The 23,076-nt window shown below is 37.0% G+C and overlaps 1 protein-coding gene across 1 annotated transcript; it reads left to right on the top strand.

Annotated features, from left to right (window-relative positions):
- The first annotated feature begins 15,586 nt into the window (after positions 1-15,586).
- LOC145075914 (F-box/LRR-repeat protein At3g58900-like) lies at positions 15,587-16,916 on the top strand. The gene is made up of 3 exons (XM_079021984.1): positions 15,587-15,695; positions 15,812-15,953; positions 16,004-16,916. Exons 1-3 carry the CDS (start codon positions 15,587-15,589, stop codon positions 16,914-16,916), a joined length of 1,164 nt encoding a protein of 387 aa, XP_078878110.1.
- Positions 16,917-23,076: the final 6,160 nt, after the last annotated feature.

The raw sequence follows: 23,076 nt of genomic DNA, 5'->3' as shown, positions 1-23,076 counted from the left end.
AACGGTGGTACGTGGAGAGCCAAACCGATAAAACAATGTTACATACTCATCGGGAGTATGCAAGATCCCTAAACAAGGCTTAACGGGGTGTACGTACCTTGCAGTGCGTAGCCGGACACTCAAAAAGGTCACCAATGAAACCTCTCTCAATCGTTTTCACTCCATCTCCAAGAATGTCAAATCTCTCCCAAATATCTCTCTGTATGTGAAATCTCTCCCAAATCTCTCTTTGTATGAGAAATCTCTCCAAGAATGTCAAATCTCTCTAAGTATGTGAAATCTCTCCCAAATCTCTCTTTGTATGAGAAATCTCCCCAAGTATGTCAAATCTCTCCCAAATCTCTCTAAGTATGTGAAATCTCTCCCAAATCTCTCTCTGTATGTGAAATCTCTCCAAGAATGTCAAATCTCTCCCAAATATCTCTCTGTATGTGAAATCTCTCCCAAATCTCTCTTTGTATGAGAAATCTCTCCAAGAATGTCAAATCTCTCCCAAATCTCTCTAAGTATGTGAAATCTCTCCCAAATCTCTCTAAGTATGTGAAATCTCTCCCAAATCTCTCTCTGTATGTGAAATCTCTCCAAGAATGTCAAATCTCTCCCAAATCTCTCTAAGTATGTGAAATCTCTCCCAAATCTCTCTTTGTATGAGAAATCTCCCCAAGTATGTCAAATCTCTCCCAAATCTCTCTAAGTATGTGAAATCTCTCCAAAATCTCTCTCTGTATGTGAAATCTCTCCAAGAATGTCAAATCTCTCCCAAATATCTCTCTGTATGTGAAATCTCTCCCAAATCTCTCTTTGTATGAGAAATCTCTCCAAGAATGTCAAATCTCTCCCAAATCTCTCTAAGTATGTGAAATCTCTCCCAAATCTCTCTTTGTATGAAAAATCTCCCCAAGTATGTCAAATCTCCCCCAAATCTCTCTGAGTATGTGGAATCTCTCTTAAATCTCTCTCGAAATCTCTCCCCAACTTTCTATAATCACTCGGGGTATCCCAACCCTCGAATTTGGCGAAAATAACCCAAAAACGAAAGTCTACGCGAAAAACGGACTTAAGGAAACGAAACCTCTTTTAGGAACCGAACCCTCCGAACCGAAGGTACTGTTCATGAACCGAACCGAGGTGTTGACTTGTGAGCCGAACCGAGACTACTGTTCATCCGAGCCGAACATCGCATAAGAGGAAGAACCGAACCGAAGGTACTGTTCATTACTGTTCACTACAGTTCCTTCGGTTCTGGCTTCTCTTCGGACCGAACCTCCTGACTTTCGCCTCTGACTTCTCTTCGGACCGAGCCTCGGACAAATCCTCGCTTCGCTTCTTCCTTCTGGCTCGCGCCTCTCGCCTCCGAACCGTGCACCCTCCTGACCGAACTTCGGCCCAGAGACCGAACCTCGGCCGAGATCCGAGGGGTCTCGCTGGGAAACTCGTTTTTCTCCCGGTTTTCGCGTAATTTTGCGTTTTAAACCCGTTTTTAATTATTTTAACATAGGATTTTCACCCAAAACTTTATTTTAAATTATAAGACCCCTAAATTAATGATTTAATCACATTTTAAGGATAAAACCTTATCTAAAAAGGAGTGGGTAAAGTACAAAAGAAGAGTGTTGACCTTACCTTAGTTTATGACGCAAGCAACCCCCACACCCACTCCATGACAACCCATACTCCTCCCCACCATACCTTGTACCTTTTACTCCCATTCACAAGTCACCCCCACAATCTAAGGGCTGATCTTACAACCTCTCTCCTCTTTCTCTTCAAACACTCTCAATTACACCAAGATTGAACTCCAACTTTTCTTTTTCTCTCCAACTTCTCTCTCGAACTCACGATCTCAAGGCTGATCATCAAGCGTTCTTCCACTCTTGGTAAGTGTAATCCGCCCTCCTTGTGATTCTTACACTTCATTCTACTCAAATCATTGATAGCTCATACAAACTCCATAACTATCATGCTAGATTCTCGAAAATCTTCAAGACATTTCCAAGTGTCCTTGAGTTAAACACCTCCATTCTTCAACAATCATCTCCTGAAAACACTTAAGGTGAGTTCATACCCCTACATTTTCAGGTTTTCTCAAGTTTTTAGGGGGGGAATACAAGTTAAAACACCAAGAACATAACTAAATTTTTCTAACAGCTTTCATCAGAAAAGTTGGACTCCATTCACGGACTGTTTTGGACGACTTAAACATTTTTGTTTGAAAAACTGTTTTAGGTGTAAGTAGTTCCAGTTCTTAGATTTAAAATGACTACTTGCACATCTCCATACGATTTTTCTACAATTTATGGTGATTTTTACAAAACTGCCTATCTTTTCAAACACCAATCCGGACCAGTCTGTGATTATGGACTTTTTCACCCAAGTTGGAGGTCATTAAAAATCATGATAAAAATTATGAGTAAACTAGACACATTTTGAGAACTCTCAGAATTTACGGATTTAGTTTTCAACTTTGTATGATTTTTCTATGACATTTCAAAAACAGTGTAGAAAGGTTGAAAATTTGTTAACAGCTTATAACTTTCATAACACTTTGTATTATGTTGAGCAAAGTGTATAACAATAAGTTCTAAATATTGTTTCCTTGTTAGTTTATCATCATAAACTGAAATATAGTCATTCATGATAAGATTATTCATTCATTTAGAACACGTATATTAAGCTATAATGAGCATAGTATATGGATTCATAGCGTTAAGGAATTTTCATAAAAGAATTCTTATACATTACAAACGTTTTGGATAAACTATAATAGGTATAGTTTATGTATCATTTACTTCTCAAACTTATTTACCAAAGGTTTTCAGTTTAGTTCACGTAAATCTGTTAATGAATAAATTTGTGAGTCATTCCCTTCGGGTTACTTCCAAAGTAACAAAGTCAAAAAGTCCTGTAAATTGTAACCAGAGTCTCTTGTAGGGAGAACGTGATAGTTGTATATAGATCTATATTGGGTTTGACAAACCCACACCAGAGCTGCTCGCTACAGCTAGACCGGCAGGTCTGTGGTGACAAGTGTCATTTAACGGCGACGCCTGAAGAACGTCGTATTACGAGGCCGTCTATGTCAAGTATGGTTATGATAGCTCACATGTGGTATTAACAATCATAAGATTTACGGGTTCTAACTTTAAATTAGCGAGTTATGTCTATTTAGCTCACTGAAATTACTTTAAGTATGGAAAAATACTTATACGTCTTCATATCAAAAAGGGTTTTATGTCGATTTAAAATCACTTTTTACATCAACCATTACATACTTTATTATATACTTTTGGTCTTGGTATTTAAGACTACACTTCATTCATTACGGGATTTTTCTCACATCAGAAAGGGTTTTATGCCGATTTAAAACTACTTTTATATCTTTAAGCATGACAAATAGTTGTTCATTTTCGGTCCTGGTATTTAGGACTACCTAACTTTTGTAAGGAAAATATTGGATTTTTCTTGGTATCATACATCTCTTTACAAAGATCGATTTTCAAACTCCTACTGTCAAAAGCTTATGAACTCACCAACCTTTGTGTTGACACTTTTTTTAAAACTACTTATATTCTCAGGAATTCAGTGAAACAGGAAATCAACCACGTCTTGAGGATGGGACGATAAATCGTCGAACAGTTCATTTTGTATCATAATGTAATTGATTTGAATCATGTAAACATATACTTTGGTGTAACTTTTTCAATTATATTTATGATGGTTGTATTTACTTTGAGCACTATTATACTCGCTGTTGTGATACTCTACATGAAGTCCTCCACCCCCGGACGTTTCCGCCATCCTTGGTTTGGGGGTGTGACACTGAAACACATAACACAAAATACTACAAGCACGAAGCTTAGTGAGTTCCCCAAAATACCACTCTAACACATATTAGCCACTCAATGATATAACTCTGTTGACCCTCTGGTCAGTGTGTCTCAGTGGGACCCTCCAGTCCCAAATCTCTTTGGGCCCTCTAGCCCTAACTCTATGGACCCACTGGTCCTATCTCTGGAAACTCTAAATCATGCATATCACATATCACAATAACGCATAAATAGCATACAGATACACTGGCACATAACTACACAGTACACTAGCACATAACTATGTTACCACACTAGGTAAAGTATACTGAGAAGACTCACCTCAGATGTCCTGGTAAATCTCTGACTCGGTAGAAATATGATCTAGCCTCCACCTAATCACATAAAGTAAATACTCTCATAAATATAACTCTCGAGACTAGACTCAACCCTCTCTTGGCACCCTCAGAAGGGTAAAAGACCATTTTACCCCTCACTTGACACAAAGACCCCATTGTTGACCAAACCCTCAAAGTCAACAAAGTTAATGGTCAACTTTGACCCGACTCGCCGAGTGCACTTGGGCGACTCGGCGAGTCTACGCGTGTCCACTATCCCTCTAGTCTCGCATGACACGTCGAGTCTTTCCCCTGCTCCACGGGTTACACCTAGCATGAATCGCGGGGCCACCCCGACTCAACTCGTCGAGTCCCATTATGAACTGGTTGGGTGAGTTCCACCTTGAACTCCAGTCCTCTATTTCCCTCTAACTCACTGAGTCATTCCCCCAACTCAGCAAGATACTCACTAAGTGAACTATGGAAAAACCCTAGCCCTACTCGTCGAGTCTGTTCTTGGGACTCGGCTAGTTCATGCCATGCTCAAGCTCAAATGACTTCCTGAGGTCAGATCCGTTCCTCTAATCCATAGATCTGGCCTCCTTAAGTAGTATAAACACGTAAAGTCTGGATCTTGATGCCCATGCAAAGACCCAATGGCTCTATTTGAAGAAATGGCCTCAATATGTCACCCTAAGCTCATATTACCCAATGTCACCCCATATAGATTAGGGAGTTAAGGTCTCTGGACCTCTTTGGATCCAAATCTGAAGCCACAACACAAGAAGGGACCAATTGCACCATCATTCACACTCTAAATGGGCTAGAAACCCTAACTCTCAAGGATTAACACCCAAAACTAAAGAAGGATCGAAAATATACCTCAATATGAAGTTCTTAGGCTCTGAAATCCACATAATAGCACCCTCTTTAGCTCCTTCTTTCCTTGGTCACCTTCTTCTTGCAAAAACACCCACACAAGGATTAAAAATGGCCTCTCCTTCCTCACAAACACTCTAGATTGCTAAGGGTTTCACTCAGGGGTTTGGTAGCCGCACTTGGTGACTATAAGCCCCTTTAAATAGGTGTCAAACCCCAGGGATTAGGGTTTTATTAAACAATGCGGACTCGCCGAGTCCGGTCATTAAACTGGATAGAAATCGCAATCCTACTCGGCGAGTCTAAGCGTCAACTCGCCGAGTCCTTCCAAAATCTCCAAAATAAATGAATAAATAATGTACCTGGAAATCTGGATGTTACAATGACAGATATTGAGATTACACTTACAATGGGAAAAAAGTCACTTTCCCACAGTCTTTTTTGAAAGGTGCATCAATTTTGAAGGATTACGATGATGGAAAAGTTTGTTTGAAGCCATTAGGAATTGTTTTAGGTCGGAGGAGTAAAAGCAACAAAATTACAAAGTTCTTATATAATATTGAAGATACGGTTCATATCAACAATTGCAAGAAGAATTCAAAAGGTGATAAAGTTGAGGTTCGTAAGACAATTTTATGATATATGGAAGTTCGGAAGGTCTTACATCAAGTTGCTCAGATGCTAATTACTTAGGATTGTACACTGCTTATAAAGGGGGAGAATGTTTGGGTTGAAATTGTTGTTAGGTGTTGAAACGTCCTATGTATTTAGTAAGTATCGAAGTCAGTTTTCTTTATTTACATAAAGGGTATATTTCAATGTCAAAGCGTGAATGTATAAGCCCTTTTTTATGTTTTTGTTATCCCTATAAATAAGTGATAGGTACTAGAGTTACAGGAATCTTTTCCAGCTTCGCTACATTACTCTACATTCTCTCTGTACCTTTCAGAAACATAAATCGAAACTTATATATTCTATTTACTTTCTATGTTTATATTTCAATCTTAACTCTGATTACATTCAAACACTTCATCAATAACAACTACAAATAAATCCATAATGGAGCATACAAGTCAATTTCAAGATCTTGTAAACCATCTCGATGCTGCTAATTAAGTTCTCAATGATGAGAAACAAACCATATTGCTTCCCAATTTTCTACATGATCACTGGGAGACGCTTGTTTTCATTATCAACAATTATGCCCCAATGGCAAAGTGACAATGAATATGTACATCGATCCCTAAATGAACAAAGAAGACAGATGGAAACAAGCTAGTATAGACCAGTAATTTTCCTTAATGTCAAAAAAATAAAAGAAGAGGCAATGACAGAATTGAAGGTCAAGGTAAAAGGAAACGTCGTCAAAAAAAGTTCTCAAATTCAAGGGGTATCATGAGAATGATGAAAATCTACATATACATGTTACAAGGGGTATTATAATATCAGTAATTATTATGGACACAAAAATAGTGTTTTCCAAAAGTTTTTGCGGGAGCAGTTTGAAATGCGTGTTAGTTAAAGTAAGCAGCATAATGAAACTGTTGTCACTACCTCACAAAACATTCTATTTGTTATATGTGAAGATGAAGCATGTCTATATATAGGAACTTATGATCACAAGTTGACAATTGATATTCTACATCCTATCATTCTTTTGTATATCATGATTTTATTCATTATCTAGAAACTTAGATACCATGGTACAATGAAAATGGGAAACACTAGTTCCTTGAGCATATTTAGCATTGGTGATGTGTATATAAAGACTAATGGAGGGTGTATATTTGTTCCACAACATTCTTGATATTTCAGAAAAACGAGGATGAATCTTATCTCCATAGGAGTAATTAACAATCATTGGTCCGAAAATTAATTCAATGATGACATTTTCAAGGGAACAAGTTTATGGTACTATTTTTAAAACTCACGCCAAGTTACTTTGACCAACTCTCAATGATGTTATAGAAGAGACATCACAAAACTTGTGATGTAGAAGACTAGACCACATGAGCATTTAGACTTGTCAACCCTTTCAAACACTAGTAAAAATATAGCTTTTGTTGGCACAAAAAGACTGTTACTATAGGTATTTTGTGATGATTTTTTTGCGCTTAGAGTGTGGCAAAATGCGATATGATTGTTGACAACTTATGATGACATTTAATTGTGGTGACCATAACCGATAAAAATCATTGTTATAGTAAAAACTAACACTATACGGTAATGATAATTGGACTTGTATCATTCTTAATTTTGATAATCGTCACCTATATTAAATTTATAATCATTCTTTATTATTATTATTATTATTATTATTATTATTATTATAATTCTTATTATTTTTGTTAGTATTATTATTATTATTATTATTATTATTATTATTATTGTTGTTGTTGTTGTTGTTGTTGTTGTTTTTATTATTCTTATTATGTACCATTTATCACAGGTTAGAAGGTAAAACATTACAAAAAATTCATGTAGCCACTGGTTTTATATTTTATCATGACTATTATAAGGTTTACATATTCCTCATAGATCAAATTGTCACCATAAAATGGTAAGAGTCACGAGTATATTTTGATATTATGAATATTATTTACATTTAGGCTGTGTTTGGCATACCACAGCTGGCTAAAAAGCAAGGTTTTTTAAGCTATTTTAACTTGTTATGTTTGGCAAGCCAAAAAGTAGCTTATAAGTTAGCTTTTTTAAAAAGCTACTTAGAATAGCTTTTTAGAAGCTTTTTTAAAAATCTCCAATCATACCCATTAATTAATTATAAAAACAAATTCTTTTAAATGTCCTTTTATGTTATTTTATATTTTTCATCTAGCTTTTCAGCTAGTTTTCCAAATGTCATTTTTTATCAGCTAGCTTTTCAGCTATTAGCTACCTTTTTAACTAACATGTAACATCCAAAATTTGAAGACAAAAATAAATTCATTTTTGATATAACGATTTAGGAAAACATTTATAAGAAAAATCATCAAGTCAAATCATTTCATAAAACCATAACATGATATCTCAAAACCATATCATAAAAACAATAATAATGTTAGAGTATAATCTCAAGAATCTCACATGCGAAATTCCTATGTATGTGTGTGATACGCTGCTACTGCGCATGCTCCTTCCTCTTCCATGAAGAGGTACCTGAAAAAAACTGACAATTGTACGCACAAAGCTTAGTGTGTTCCCCTATCATACCATATATTGAAGGGTTTTGAGCATTCTAACACACCTAAGGTGTACATGCAACCCTAGAAACCTTGGATCTATGTTTTACTAAGATACATGCAAATCTGATTTTCCAAGGTTCTTAGGCTAACTAGCATGGCATGGGGAACTTTGAAACATAATCACTAGTAGAAGAACATACCTTTGTGTTGTTTGGAATCCTTGAGAACATTGTGAGCCTAGCACCTCAAGTGTGAAGCCTCAATTGTCTCACACAACACTACAACACTTGGAATAACATTGAAAGAAGTTCACTAACACTCAAAATCAGCTAGCCCTCTTGTTCATCACTTAGTAGTGTCGATTTTGCTAGTCATGGGGTCCTTTTATAGTTGTGTCACAAGTAGGGTTACAACATGTAAACCCTAATTGACATGGCTTTCCATATTCCATGATTCATGGGTTTATAACCCCCATGGACTATCCATGGAGCAACTTATGGGTTTTATCCAAATTTAATAAAACATGGATCATTAGCCCACTATAAAAGAATGGATGATTTACACAATCAACCCCATATATTTAATTAGTCTCTTTTTGATCACTTAATTAATTCGAAATTAATTCTTTGATCAACACTAATTAAATAATATTATTAATATATTAGAACTTATAATAAATTAACAAACTTTAAGTTTCCTTTCTCTAATTTAGTCTATCCAAGTGTTGCAATGCCATGCAACCCAAATGGACCATGCTAATAGGGTCAAGTACATTCCACGAATAGTTATGAACTTAGACACCTAATCCAACAGCCTCCTACTTGGATAAGTCTAATTACTATAACTACAAGAATGACTTTAGGAACCGATCAGCAATCGTAGCTCTTTCAAGGTCTTATGGAATTAAGATGATGATGATACGCCATTTAAGATAAGTGATCAAATGAACCTATGTTCTAGATATGAGCCGGACAAATACATGGAACAATGTCTTACTTATTGTCCAGCATTTTGTTTCCTAATTTTCGATTTGTTTGACATAGAACTTAATTAAACACATCAATTTAGTTCTGACTAGGCCCGGTACATAGGTCACAACAAAATCATCGAGGGGCCCAAATATTACTTCTAATCCAAGAAGGAACAGATAAACTTTGACTCATATGCTTGTTCTACTACTTGTTTAATCATACACAAAAGCACTTTTTATAACATTGAGTTACCAATGTGTTTCCGTACAATCAATGTATAACCAACTCATAGTCAACAACTCATATCTCTAGGTTTGAAGACCTATATGATATTATCGTCTCACGATCACTCGAGATAAATTCCATCAAGTGATACAAGTGAGTGTGGGTTGAATCCAATAGTCAAAACTTATGAGCACTCATGAGTGTTGTAGCAACTCTTGCTATGTCCAACATCTTAGACATCTATAAGCCAACTCATGACAGTCTTGATTCATATCTACTTCCAACATATGACTCACTGTGGAGAATTTGAATAATATGATATACCATAACATAATTATTCTGGAAGTCAAAACATGCAAAATGAAATGATAGTAAACGATTGACAGAAGAGAGCAACACTTATACTTATAAATAAACAACAACTTTTATTTATCATCAAATTTCAATTACACTTTACACATTTCAAAGCTATCTAACTACTAAAACTAATATCATCCTTCAGCGCTATGCGCCTCACATGCTGGAGATGCTTAACCCTACCCAATCCCTTCGTGAGGGGATTTGCTAGGTTCTCATCCGATGATACCCTCTTTGCCACGAGGAGTCCTTCTTCTATCCGATGATACCTGGGGCCCAATTTGCCCCGCTTCCTGAACCGGGTGACACCTTCTTGTCGGCATAGCTCTTATGCCGACTCTGAGCAGTCTGAAGCCTACTCCGAACCTACTGGATCCTCTCTGTCATTTTGAGTGCCACTTCGGTACTCACCATGACCCACTGCCCAACCTCGCCCCAGCATATCGGGGTCCTATACTTCCTCCGGTATAACATAACGTAAGGAGGACGTTCAATACTCGCGTGGTAGCTATTATTGTAGTAAAACTCTGCAAAGGGAAGGTAGTATCCCAGCTACAACCGAAGTCTAAAACGCATGCACGCAGCATATTCTCCGATGTATAGATGGTCCGCTCTCTCTGACCATCCGTCTGCGGGTGAAAAGTGGTGCTAAATTGTAGAAGAGTACCCAACTCATTGTAAAAATTCTTCGAGAATTTGGAAGTGAACTGCACATCTCTGTCAGAAATCACAAAGACTGGCACTCCGTGTCGTGCTACTACCTCTCGAATGTAGATGTCGGCTAGCTTCTCGGCCTAAATGCTCTCCTGGATCAGAATGAAATGACTGCTCTTGGTCAATCGATCCACGATGACCCAGATCGAATCCACTCCTCATGAGGTCCTGGGAAGCTTCATGATGAAATCCATAGTAATATCTTCCCATTTCCACATAAGGATATCCAACGGCTGTGTCTTGCCGTGAGGCCTCTGGTGCTCGGCCTTGACCTTCCTGCAGGTCAGGTACCTCTCAACGTACTAGGCTAGATCCCGCTTCATGCAGGGCCACCAATAATCTAGATGGAGATCTTTGTACATTTTTGTCGCCCTGGGATGGATAGGAAACCTGGATTTCTACGCCTTATCCAGTACGGAACCCAGACCCTCCTATGTAGGGTCAGCAACCCACGGATGTAATAGTCAAACGAGGCCACCTAGCTTATGATCCACTCGTACTTCTGAAACTCCTTATTAATGCCCTCAACCTGTGCCTCTCGGATCTGCTCCAAAAGTAGAATCACCACCGTCATCCTCAAATAAATATCTCTGATCGGGACTGCCTTGTGACTAAGCGCATCAGCCACAACGGTGGCCTTCCTCGGGTGGTAGAGGATCTCATAATCGTAATCGTTCACGATATCTAGCCACCGATGCTGCCCAATGTTCAGATTCGGTTGATCCATGAGGTACGTCAAACTCTTTTGGTCCATGTAAATGGTACAATGGACCCCATAGAGGTAATGCCGCCAAATCATGAGGGCGAAAACAACTAACCCCAACTCCAGATCATGCGTCGGATAATTCTCCTCGTGAGGCTTCAGCTACCTCGAGGTGTAAGCAATGACATGCCCCCTATGCATGAATATTGCGCCCGAACCCGAGATGGGCACGTCACAGTATACTACAAAATCCTCTACACCCTCTGGCAGGGCTAGGATTAGGGCTACAAAATCCTTTACGCTTAGCATAGTTGTAACACCTCGCTTCCCAGGTATTATTTATTCTTGTATTTTGGTGGTTTGTGAGGAGACTCGGCGAGTTGGAGCCCAAACTCGCCGAGTAGGATCGCGGTTTTGGGCACGGGTTCGCGTTTGGACTCGGCAAGTCCAAGAGTGGACTCGGCGATTCCATGCTGTTCAATGAAACCCTAATTCCCCAGGTTTGGATCCTATTTAAGGGCACTTATAGCCTCCCATTGCGGCTACCAGTCCCTTGAGAGAACCCTAAGAGAGCTAAATCGCTTTGAGAGAGAAGAAGTCACTTTTGGATCTTTGTATCCTTTGTTTAGCAAGAATAGGGTGACAAGAGCAAGGAGGAGGTGAGATTCAAGCAGATCCAGAGTCCAGAGGCTTCATTTTGAGGTAATAGTTCGAATCTCCTTCAGTTTTAGGGTTGATCTTTAGAGTTAGGGTTTTCTAACCCCTTTGGAGAGTGATTATGTGAAGCAAATGGTCGCTCTTCGAGTTTGTGCTTTGGATCTGGACTCAAAGAGGTCCAGAGAACTTAACCCTTGGAGCTTTTTGGGTTAGTATGGAGTTATTGGACTTAGGTTGTCATTTTTGGGACCATATCTCCTTTTGATGCCTTGTTGTGGTTATACAAGCATCAAGTTTAGAACTTTACATGACATTCATGCTTGGGAAGGCCAGATATATGGTTTGGGGAAACAGATCTGACCTCAGGACGTCAACAGAGTTTGTGCATGGCATGAACTCGCCGAGTTGTTCTTGAGACTCGGCGAGTAGGATTTGGGTTTCACGTAAATTGTTCAGCGAGTAGACTCGCCGAGTTGGGGGATGACCCAGTGAGTCAGGGAGAGTCAAAGGGGGCCTGAGTCAAGCCGGAACTCACCGAGTTGTTCTTGAGACTCGGCGAGTTGAGTCGTGGTGGCCCCGCGATTCATGCCAGGTGGAACTCGTCGAGTTAAGGAAGTACTCGACGTGTCAAGAGAGGATCCGAGGGAGTCAGTGAAAACGTATAGACTCGCCGAGTCGCTCTAGTGCACTTGCCGATTCCGGTCAAAGTTAACCGTTGACCAGAGTTGACCAGAGTTGACCAGTGTTGACTTGATAGGGTTAGTCAACCTTAGTTGTGAAAGTGTTAATTAGAGATATATTGTATTAAAGGAGGACTATAGCTCGAGGGATCGAGCACGAGTGATTTCAGGGATTTGCGAGTTATCGAGATACGCGAGGTGAGTCTTCTCACTATACTTTACCTTGAGTAGGTAATCAGAGTTATGTGACAGAGTATTTGTATGCTATATGTATGTTATGTGTTGTACTGCATTATTTCTATGTGATTTATGTTGTGCATGCTTATAGAGTTGGAACCGGAAGGTTCACAGAGTTAGAACTAGAGGGTTCACAGAGTGGGGTCCACGGACCCATAGAGTTATAGCCTCGAATGGCTAATATGTGCTATGTGTGATATTTTGGGGAACTCACTAAGCTTTGTGCTTACAGTGTTTGGTGTTATTTGTTTAAGGTGCTAGTGATGACCGTGGGAAGGCGCCGGCTTGATCAGTACACATACACGAGATTTTTATGTTATGAGATCTTGGGATTTTTTTATATGGCATGGATTGAGTTTCAAACATTGATGTTTTTATGAATATTAAATGAATTATGTTTTTATAAAATGCGAAAAATTGTTTTGAAATTTACGGTGTTACAGTAGTCTTATGTACGTGCAGCGTACTCCCTTTTGGCCCAAATTTCCAAACTTGGCGCTTAAACATATCTTGGCTCTTCATGTCAATCCCAAAGGCTGTCATTGACAAAGTAATGATAGAACAGGGTTCGGAAATACTTGACAAGTCTCGGGATGTTACAATAAAACTTTAAATCTAGCTTGTAGCTTGTTTTTAATGATATTTCTTTTTTGCCATAAATAATTATATTAAAGCATTAAGAGAAGCATATATTATGTTTCATCAATATAAGCTTTTGGTGGATAATCAATGCATGTACTATGCTTAGATATTAATTTTCTTTATTCTAAAAAAAAAAAAAAAGAGAGAGAGAAAGATGACATAAATCCTATTAATTTATAACATTAAAATATAAAATAAGAAAAAATGGTTTATGACTGATATGAGTCTGGCTTTAAACCGATTTAGAACCAAATTTGGTTTTAGTTAAAGACTAATTTCACTTTGGTTATTATCGGTCCTTGAACTGAAAGTTTGATTGTTTAAACACTAGAGGATCACTCTTAACTAGTCTAGTTTTTTAGGATCTCGGTTTCATTTTATGATTGTTTTGGCCATCAATACCTTGAAGTATGAAGTAAGTCTTAATTATAAATAATGGGTTTTATTTGAATGACGAATAAATCTCAATTCAGAGGACACATGAAGATATTTATTAACTCTTGGCCAAATTAAGAATCCCAGTTTGATTTATGATGTTTTTGTGATTTTTGAAGGTATGATTCGAGTAAGAAGATTGATATCATCTTACTCAAAATGAATCAATCTTTGGTATTCTCACTAGACATTCCATTGCATGTGTAACTTATTTTTGACTTGTATTGAAGTGAAGATAATAGTCAAGGTTAGAGTAGCATGGACTTTTGTGAAGGCCGGGACATGTGTAACAAACTTGCTCTTTGACCGAATCTTCGAAAAGGTGGTTTTGAATTTGTTTTGGAAATGGTGGGAGTTGTCTACTACTTCTATTGGTAATTAACTTATAGATTTGGAAAGTTTGTGGAGAAATTGAACATGTACATGCGTAAATACCTTTAAATTATTTAGATTTTTCTTTGATTTTGGGAATGTAGTGTTTATGGAATGAGGCTTTGTTCAATAATAAATAGGTTGATGTGATGTACTTTTCAAAGATGTTACGATTAATCCTATCCGGTAGATAAGCAATAAGGGTAGGAATTTTAAGATAAATTTGGCCAATTAGGTTAGTCTCCTTGTAATGATATCCATCCGTTGTAATCTCATGTGTGAGCTTCATGTTAGCAACGACGAGTATATACAGTGTTAAGGTATGTCAATATATTGCCCCGTGAAAAAAAAAATGTTACAAGAAATCTATATAATATTTTTGGCATACCTAAAGTTATATGAGTGACCTACCTTAATTTATTTTGCAATAAAAATATATTAATCATGACTTTTAAAGCCCATATTTTATATCTCAATAGCTTAAATAATTAATTACACATTAAGAAATAACCCAGTTGATTTTATGAGTGATAATTTACTATCATATATATTGAAAAAATGAATGATCATTTTTTTAGCGATAGCTTAATGTCATATATTGAAAAATAAGTTTTGTATAGTATTAATAATGATAAAATTGTGAAAATATTTCAAGGTATAGATATACCTGGCTTGTTACTATATTAAGAAATTTATCTTCTTCTTCTTCTTTTATACAATCCGAAACCCTATTAGTTTTTTTTTGTCCAATTAATTTATATATATTGGTTTTATTTAAATTGTAAACTATATTTCTGTTCTAGATTGTTTTGGACTGTCACTATGAGCTCCCTTTTTTTGTCTTAAATAATTTTACGCTTAAAAGAGACCAAGATTTGTTACATGAGTGCAAGAAAACAATTTCAACTAGGTAAACCTAATTTCATAATTAATTGTCATGCTCATTGTTTATCATTTTATTGTTAGCATGTAACGAAAATGAAGGTGCAATTGCAAACTTAAAAGAAACTATTTGTAAAGTTAAGAAACTACAAGTTACTCATAGAAGATAGTTTAAAATTATTCAGATAAATGTTAAATGGTAAAAAAAATATTAACTGTAAAAGCTGAAAAGAAAACTACACACACATAAACTTGATTCCATATGAAACGAATTTGTGGGAACGTGTTCATGGACCAGGATGTAACGAAATTCAGGGCCCAATTACAATCAAAAGGCCATGCAAAGGGAACTCTAGAATCTAGCTAGATTCTAGAAGACAATATAAAACCACCTTTTAGTCTCGGACACTTGCTTTAGTTCAAAAGCTTTGGCCAACTTTTAGTCTCTACTCTCTACCTCTCGCCTGCGCTGCTGCCGTCATTTTCTACTTCGTCTAAGCTCCACAATGAGGAAAAGGGCTGATCGAGTCAAGGTGCTTTCTTCATTTCCTCTTTTATATGTGATGGTTACTTGTGAATTGTTTGCGATTAGTGATTTAACAATTCACTTTTCAGGTGAGGGCATTTTGAATCTAAAGTAATTGAAGTTAATTGTGACAATCAGATGTTGATTATCCTCCTAAATTTTGTTTCCATATGCTATCATCTATCGTTAATGAGTATATATACAGTTGTTCTAGGGATTCACCGAGTGCAATTTGTAAGCTGCATATTGCAGTTTCTTAATTTTGCTGCTAAAATAGCAAATGTGACGATTTCAGTTGTTAAATATCAATCTGATAACAGCCGTAACCTTTGTTTCGTTTTACATATGTATAAATAATTTGATTTTTTACATTATTAATGACATGCATTCTGTGAAGGTGTGTCGTCGAAGGATTAAAGTCAAAAGATTTCATCAACCAACTGCCGGAGGAGGTTCTTCTTTTGATACTGTCACTTTTGTCACTCAAGGATGCTGTGGTCACTGGCAGTCTCTCCAAAAGATGGAAATTCTTGTGGTGCAAGTTACACAAATTGGAATTCGATGCTGGTGAAACATTAAATGATATCGTTACAGATCGGAAGCTTCTTCGTAAAGTGCGATCTAAGTTCCTCGACCAGGTCAACGATGTAATCGAAAGTTACAATCAACCTGTAATTCAACACTTCCTGATTCGTTTCGATTTGTATGCAGGTAATGCAGAAGTTATTGATAACTGGCTCCAATTTGCAGCGGACAAGAAAGTTGAAATGCTTGAATTGAATTTTATGAAGCACGGTATTAAGATCCGTAATTCTTTTTTTAATTATGATTTCCCATTCCGGTTATCAGATAGAAACATAGACCACCTTTTCGAAATGCCATCATCAGCTGTTGCAGTTGTGGAGCTAATTTCTCTGAAAAAGCTAGTCTTGAAAAGCGTTAACGTGAGTAATGCAATCTTTGAGGAACTTCTAGTAAATTCTCCACAACTTGGAATGCTTTGTATCGATCACTCCGCGTACTTGACACATGTTGAAGTAGGTGGAGAAGCTCTCAACTTGAAGCACTTAGAGATAACAAACTGTTGTGAGGTTGAATCCATTTATTTATATGAATTTAACCTTGTGTCATTCACCTACAACGGTCAAGCCATAGATTTACATCTCACGAATCTTCCAATGCTTAAAGAACTGGATATTGGCCAAGGACTTGCAGGGCTAAAAGCTAATGTGTTTGGGAAAATATCATCTTGTTTTTCGTACATTCAGGCTCTTTCATTCAAAATACGCCAACCAAAGGTTAGTAGTTAATCTCTAAAGTGTTTATAATATATAATGGAAATATCATGAGAGTAATAATTCTTGTTTTTGCAGAAAAGTTTAATCCTTGCTTCCATTCCTGAACTACCTAATGTCAAGAACCTGAGGTTGACAATTGGAACTCATGAAGATGATTCCCTCCTAGAGGTCGCTTCACTAGCCAACTCATGTCCAAGTTTGGAGGCTTTTCTGATTAAGGTACTTATGTTATGTCCTATTAAAAAGTTCATTTAATTGTAAGTTTTTATCGAGTTTAGACTAAACGCTATTCTTATTATTGTCCTTGCTGATATTAACTATGAGAACCTGTTATACTTCTCTGTCCTCATGTTCTCTTCTGAACCGCATTAGTGTTTTTTTGTGCACATGATCTTGCAAGACACAATAAGCATCACATCGACGACTATGGGATTTAGGAAATTTGTTAAAATCAATTAAGAGTTGTGTTTACAAAAAATCATACCCTAATGCTCAGTTCTATAGAAATGGCGTAAGGAGGAGGTAAGATGTAGGCGAGAAAACCTTCATCCATAGATGATCTCTAACTTAGAAAGAAACGTTAATATAACCATACAACAAAGAGCTATAAAAAATAACTACCAGGTCTAGCATTCACCGGTCTTTGAGGTTGTATGCAAGCAGCATTTCTCACTTATGTTACTTGACGCGAAGTGGTTGACAGTCTATATATTTTCCCCTTTGGATGCCTTATTTACCATTTTAAGAAGTGTTAGTTTATTGATCCACGGTATGAAATAAACATTGTAACGGTAAAATTACCATTAAATTAACGTTTGTTAATTGTTTAATTGATGTACTTACTTTAGTCTATCATATTTGGTATTTTATTAAAAATTATGTTTTTTTGTTGATCCTACAATGCCGTTCACTTTTCTTATTCTTTATGAGATTACAAAACTAGATATATATGGTGTGTGAGGTTTTCCAAATCGTGCGATTCTTTAAATAAAATATGATATGATAGATATCTTTGTACCGATATTGTTAACAGATCGGATGATAGTTTTGCTTTTTATGAATTATAACAATAATCATGCATGTAATCAAATTACGATAGTTGCTGTTTAAACTTAAACCACTATTATGTTGATGAAACAAGTATTGTTCTTCCTAGGAGAAATTGTGAACTTAATGTCATCATGGCATTGAATTTTGCAGCTCATATGGATTTCACCGATCAAAAGGAGAAGGGATGTAAGGCGTGGTGTTACATGTCCCCATGAACACCTGAAGCTACTTGAGATTCAGGGGTATTATGGTCGAGGGAGTGATCTGGAACTTGTGGCTTACTTCATAGACAATGCTGTGGTGCTGAAGGAAACTTTGATTGTTCCTCGGTGCCAGGCTCGGAAGGGAACCTCAACATCAATGAGGTTCTCCAACATGAATAAGAATGCTGCTCAATGTTCTGCCAAGAGGCAGCTCCAATCAATGACGCCACAAGGTGTTAAATTGGTGATTCTTTAATTGTCTTTATAATTGCCTGTAAACATTGTTGTTGTTGATGTATGTTTTAATTGTGATGAACCACCATGGGTGTAAGATCATGTCCTCCCTTTTCAAGACAGCTACTGTGGTGGTACATCCATGGATGGTGTAAACATGGCTAATGGCCGAATGTTTGACTTCGGTCGTCTAAGAAAGCCTTATGGTTTTTATAAAAATGTGAACCACAGTAGTATCATGTTCCTGATTGTTAATTCATTTAGTTACCAAATAATTTTATTATCACAAACAAAAAACTTGATGTAAAATTGAAAAAGGTATTTGTTACTATGCTAAAATGTTTCACAATTCTTGACAGCATTCCAGATAAATGTTAATTACACATTGCATAGTCACTGCCCATGTGGTCTTTATCGGTCTAGATGTAACCTTTAATTTCCTGTTATAAGATATAATCGGAACCCCTCTTTCTTTAGAGGATGAAACTCCCAAAATCATGTTGATTAAAGTGAAGTGATATTAACTACTTTAATTACATTGAGCAACAAACATATTTATTTGTTTATTTGTTTATCAAGTTATGCAATATTATTATTTTGGTCGGTTTTGACTAGTTTTTTTAGTGACTTTCACCGGTTTGAAAAATACTCAATTTAAAATTGGCCGGAATGAATTTTTTTTAAACTATCATTCAATAGTACTTAATTTGAGCAACATCATTTTCTTTGTAACCGACTTCGTGTATGGCATTTGGTCAATTCTTGAAAACATGTTTGACAGAGTTAAAGTTTCAAGCAAATTGTGGATCTAGAATTATTTTCTTATTTGACATGATAATCACTAAGTCAGTCAGTCTTAGGTACCGTTGTCATGTAAAAAAGATTGTTTTTTTTCTTTGATATAACAATTAGAACTGAAACTATCACAATCATCATCAATTTTTTACCATTTAATTTATTTAACACTTTTAAGGTATTTTGTAATAGTTAATGGGAAATAGATGAGGGAGTGTCTGTATAGGGAATGTCTGAAGGTGATGATGGAGGAATAATGAGTTCGGGTTGGTGGTGAAACCAAGAGAGGAGAGGGGTGTCAGATTAATCATCAATAAAGGTATAAGGAGGTGATTTAGTTGGAGTAACGAAATGGAAAGGAAATGTGTATTCTTCAGATGTAACATGATGAGATATGATAATCTTGTGATAGGGTAAGTCAACATAACGGTAACCATGATGATGAGATGGGTAGCCAAGAAAGTTGCATGGTACGGAGCTGGGTGAGAGCAGTTGCAGATCCAGAAAGAAAAGTCAGGGGCTGCACAAATTTTATAGAGGTTGCATTACTAGAAAAAAAAAACTCATTTTTAAAGCTAGTTTTCATCACCAAATCACTAATAAACCGATGAATTCTTACTAAACTCATAATTATTATGCTTTATGATGGATTGACAACGAATTCATTACGGATTTGTGATCGATTTCCAAATAATTTATGATGGATTTTAATGAAATTTCACTAAATTTGTATTTTACAAGAACATTTAAGGGGTATCTCGTGCTACTCCGTCTAACATAGTAAATCTACGCCTACGTAAGAGTTCATAGGGTATTAGATGTAAGGGAAAAAAAGACATCCAAAAACACATAGGTTAGTGTGGTTTGGGGTGTTGCTTTATTATGCGGAAGTGAGATGTTTCATTTTTTTATTGAGGTGGATGGTAATATGTTGAGAAATTGGGTAGCCATGTGAAGGGTTTCCACCCTATATGTAGGTGGCATGTGAGACATCACAAAAATACGGTCAAAACATTTTGTTTTAAATTATTTAAGAAAAACCATATTTGTCAAACATCATAATTAGAAACCCCGAGTATCAAAATGTCATAAATCGTGTATCTCAAAAATCTCATATCATCTATCAATGCATCAAAATCATATGTCAAATATCATAGTAAATCCCCCCAGGCTAAAAGTTATGGTGTGTGTCATGCAGTCATCCCGAGCTCTTCTCCTTGCTAATGGAAGTACGTAAAACCAAAATTGAAAACTGTAAGCACGAAGCTTACTGAGTCTCCCCAACTACCACATACCATACACATATCACATAAACATATAATGAGCCCCGCCCCTTCTACATCGAGTTAGGCTCGACATCGGCTTTCCCACCATCGGGCCCCTCCCGGCGTCAAACCCTATTCGGCATCGGGCCCCGCCCGGCACCCAGCCTCACCTGACATCGAGCGCATCTCGGAATACATGTGAACACAATCAAATAATACACATAACTTAAGCATATATCATTAAAATTTAAACATTCCTCGGGCCTCACCCGGCATCGGACTGTGGTCCAGAAATATACTAACATTCACCGGGACCGCCCTAGGCATCGGACCGAAGTCCGAAAACAAACAATTACAAACACATGTAAGAATCACAAAGCGAACAAGCATACAAGCATTCCTCGGGACCACCCTGACATCGAATCGAAATCCAGAAAAACATATAAACCTTCATCGAGCCCCAACCGGCATCGGACCGTAGTGCGGAACTACTACTAACTAAACGGGTCGGCCATGGTGCCTTAGATTTGTTCCTACTAGAGGAAAACCCACCTCGTATGCTAGCTGTGAAATCTCATGTAAGGAATCTCTGAAGGCTGCTCCAATGACTCCCCCGCTATCAATTTCACAATAACACTTAACCAAAATCTAATAATCATTCTTAGGATAAAATGACCATTTTACCCCGGGTCAAAGTCAACGTCCTGGTCAAAGTCAAAGTCAAGGTCAACTCCCAGTCGACTTAACTCGATGAGTTATCTCCTGACTCGACGAGTTCCTATACTACTCAGACTCATGATCAACTAAGTCAAATCATCGAGTCCCTTCACAGACTCAACGAGTTCTATTTGGCATAGAATCGGGATAACCCGTCTCAACTCGTCGAGTTCCTTTCTAGACTCACCGAGTTCACCTGTCTGGTTGGGCTATCTTAATCCCCTACACTTCAGATCCAAGCTTCACACTTCAGAAAAACCTTTACAATGCTTTTTTAAGGGTAAAGTTTCTAACTTTACCCATTAGTACCTCTTCTTAAAGGGCTTAGCTCAAACCCTTATTCCTTGGGACCTAGAACTTGGTCCTTATGCCATCCTTACATCCAAATAAAGCTCATAACCTCAGATCTACACCCCTAACACTAAATGGACACGTAAAGTTCCCACCTTTTAAACATGCATGGCCTTTTGGGGCTAAAAAGGCCAATATGACACTCTAAGGCTTGCATGGGGGCTCCAATGGCATAAAGTTTGCACCTTTATGTCATATCAGCCCCTCTAGGTCCTCGATCTAGAAGAATACCCACTTGGATCGATCATTCTCCAAAAGCTCTCAATCTTGGATCAAAATCCCTCATAAAGATGGACATAAAGAGATCTAATGAACTAATAGCCAATATAGAAACTTGATTACTAGAAAATGTAGCAAATGGCATGTAGTTTCTAGATCTACTTTTCCCTTCTTGAGCCCTCTATCTTCTTCTTCTTCCACAAGCTTCAAAAGTACACAAATATCACTAAGAATGGCTCACACTCTCAATTAACACTCTAGGGTTTCGTGGATTATGGTTTGGGATAGGGAGGCTGGAAATATGGCCAATGGGTGGGGGTAAGGAGCTTAATTAGGGTGCAAAACCCCGAAATTAGGGTTTCACTCTGTCCGGTCTACTCATCGAGTCGAAGGCTCTTGACTCGTCGAGTAGGTAGCTTAAACCCCACGTATAATCTGCCCTCTACTCAACAAGTTAGGGCCACCAACTCGTTGAGTTACCCATTCAAAATAAATAAATTAATGAGTTAAATGCATACCAGGAACCAGGCGTTATAGCATGTGAGCATAAAAGACGAGGGTACGTATGATATTATGTATTGTACGAAACATTTATTCCGATGTACCATTTTAAGTAAGCTGTAAGGACATGAGAATTGAAATTGAATACTTTTGTGGAAAAGTATTCATTGTTTGTTGTTGTATAAATAATACAAACTGGAAAATAGAATCCCCCTAATAGAGTAAAGTTACACAAGAATCCGTATTGAATTACGGACAGAGTATTACTCGTATACTAAAAACTATGTTGTTTTATTTATGTTTTCATTGGCAAAATCAAATAGGATATTATCCTTCGTTACCTATCGGGCTTCATTTACATACATAAAATATGGTTATCTCAAAAGAAACCATACACAATTAGACCTATTATATAAAAATATTGATAAAGTAATTTTTGGTAATTAATGTCTTTATTTTACCGAATAGTAAATATATAAAGAAATTGAAAGCCAATGAGAAGCTGGACAACAATACAAAGTGTTAAAACCACATAGCTTGAAAACAAATACAGAACTGAAAAACGTGTCACCAAGGCTATGTTGAAATCTAATATAGATATAGGGTTAGTTTAGGAATTTTAATTGGTAGTTAATTCTGGAAGTTCTTAGTTATAGCTATGTAATGCTCAAATAACTAGTTGTGATGGTGATCAATCAACAAAGAGTCATGATGGTTCAGAAATTTACAACATTTTTGAAGGGTTGTGTTGGTTCAGTTTCTCAACCGATTTTTGTTGTATATATATGGGTGAATGTAATATGTAATGTTGTTCTTGATTTTTATAATAAAAATTAC

Source organism: Lactuca serriola, chromosome 9 (assembly GCF_051521515.1).
Source record: "Lactuca serriola cultivar US96UC23 chromosome 9, Lser_US96UC23_V15, whole genome shotgun sequence".
Classification (NCBI taxonomy): domain Eukaryota; kingdom Viridiplantae; phylum Streptophyta; class Magnoliopsida; order Asterales; family Asteraceae; genus Lactuca; species Lactuca serriola.
The sequence above is the reverse complement of the archived record's forward strand: the minus strand, read 5'-3'. Positions and strand labels throughout refer to the sequence as shown.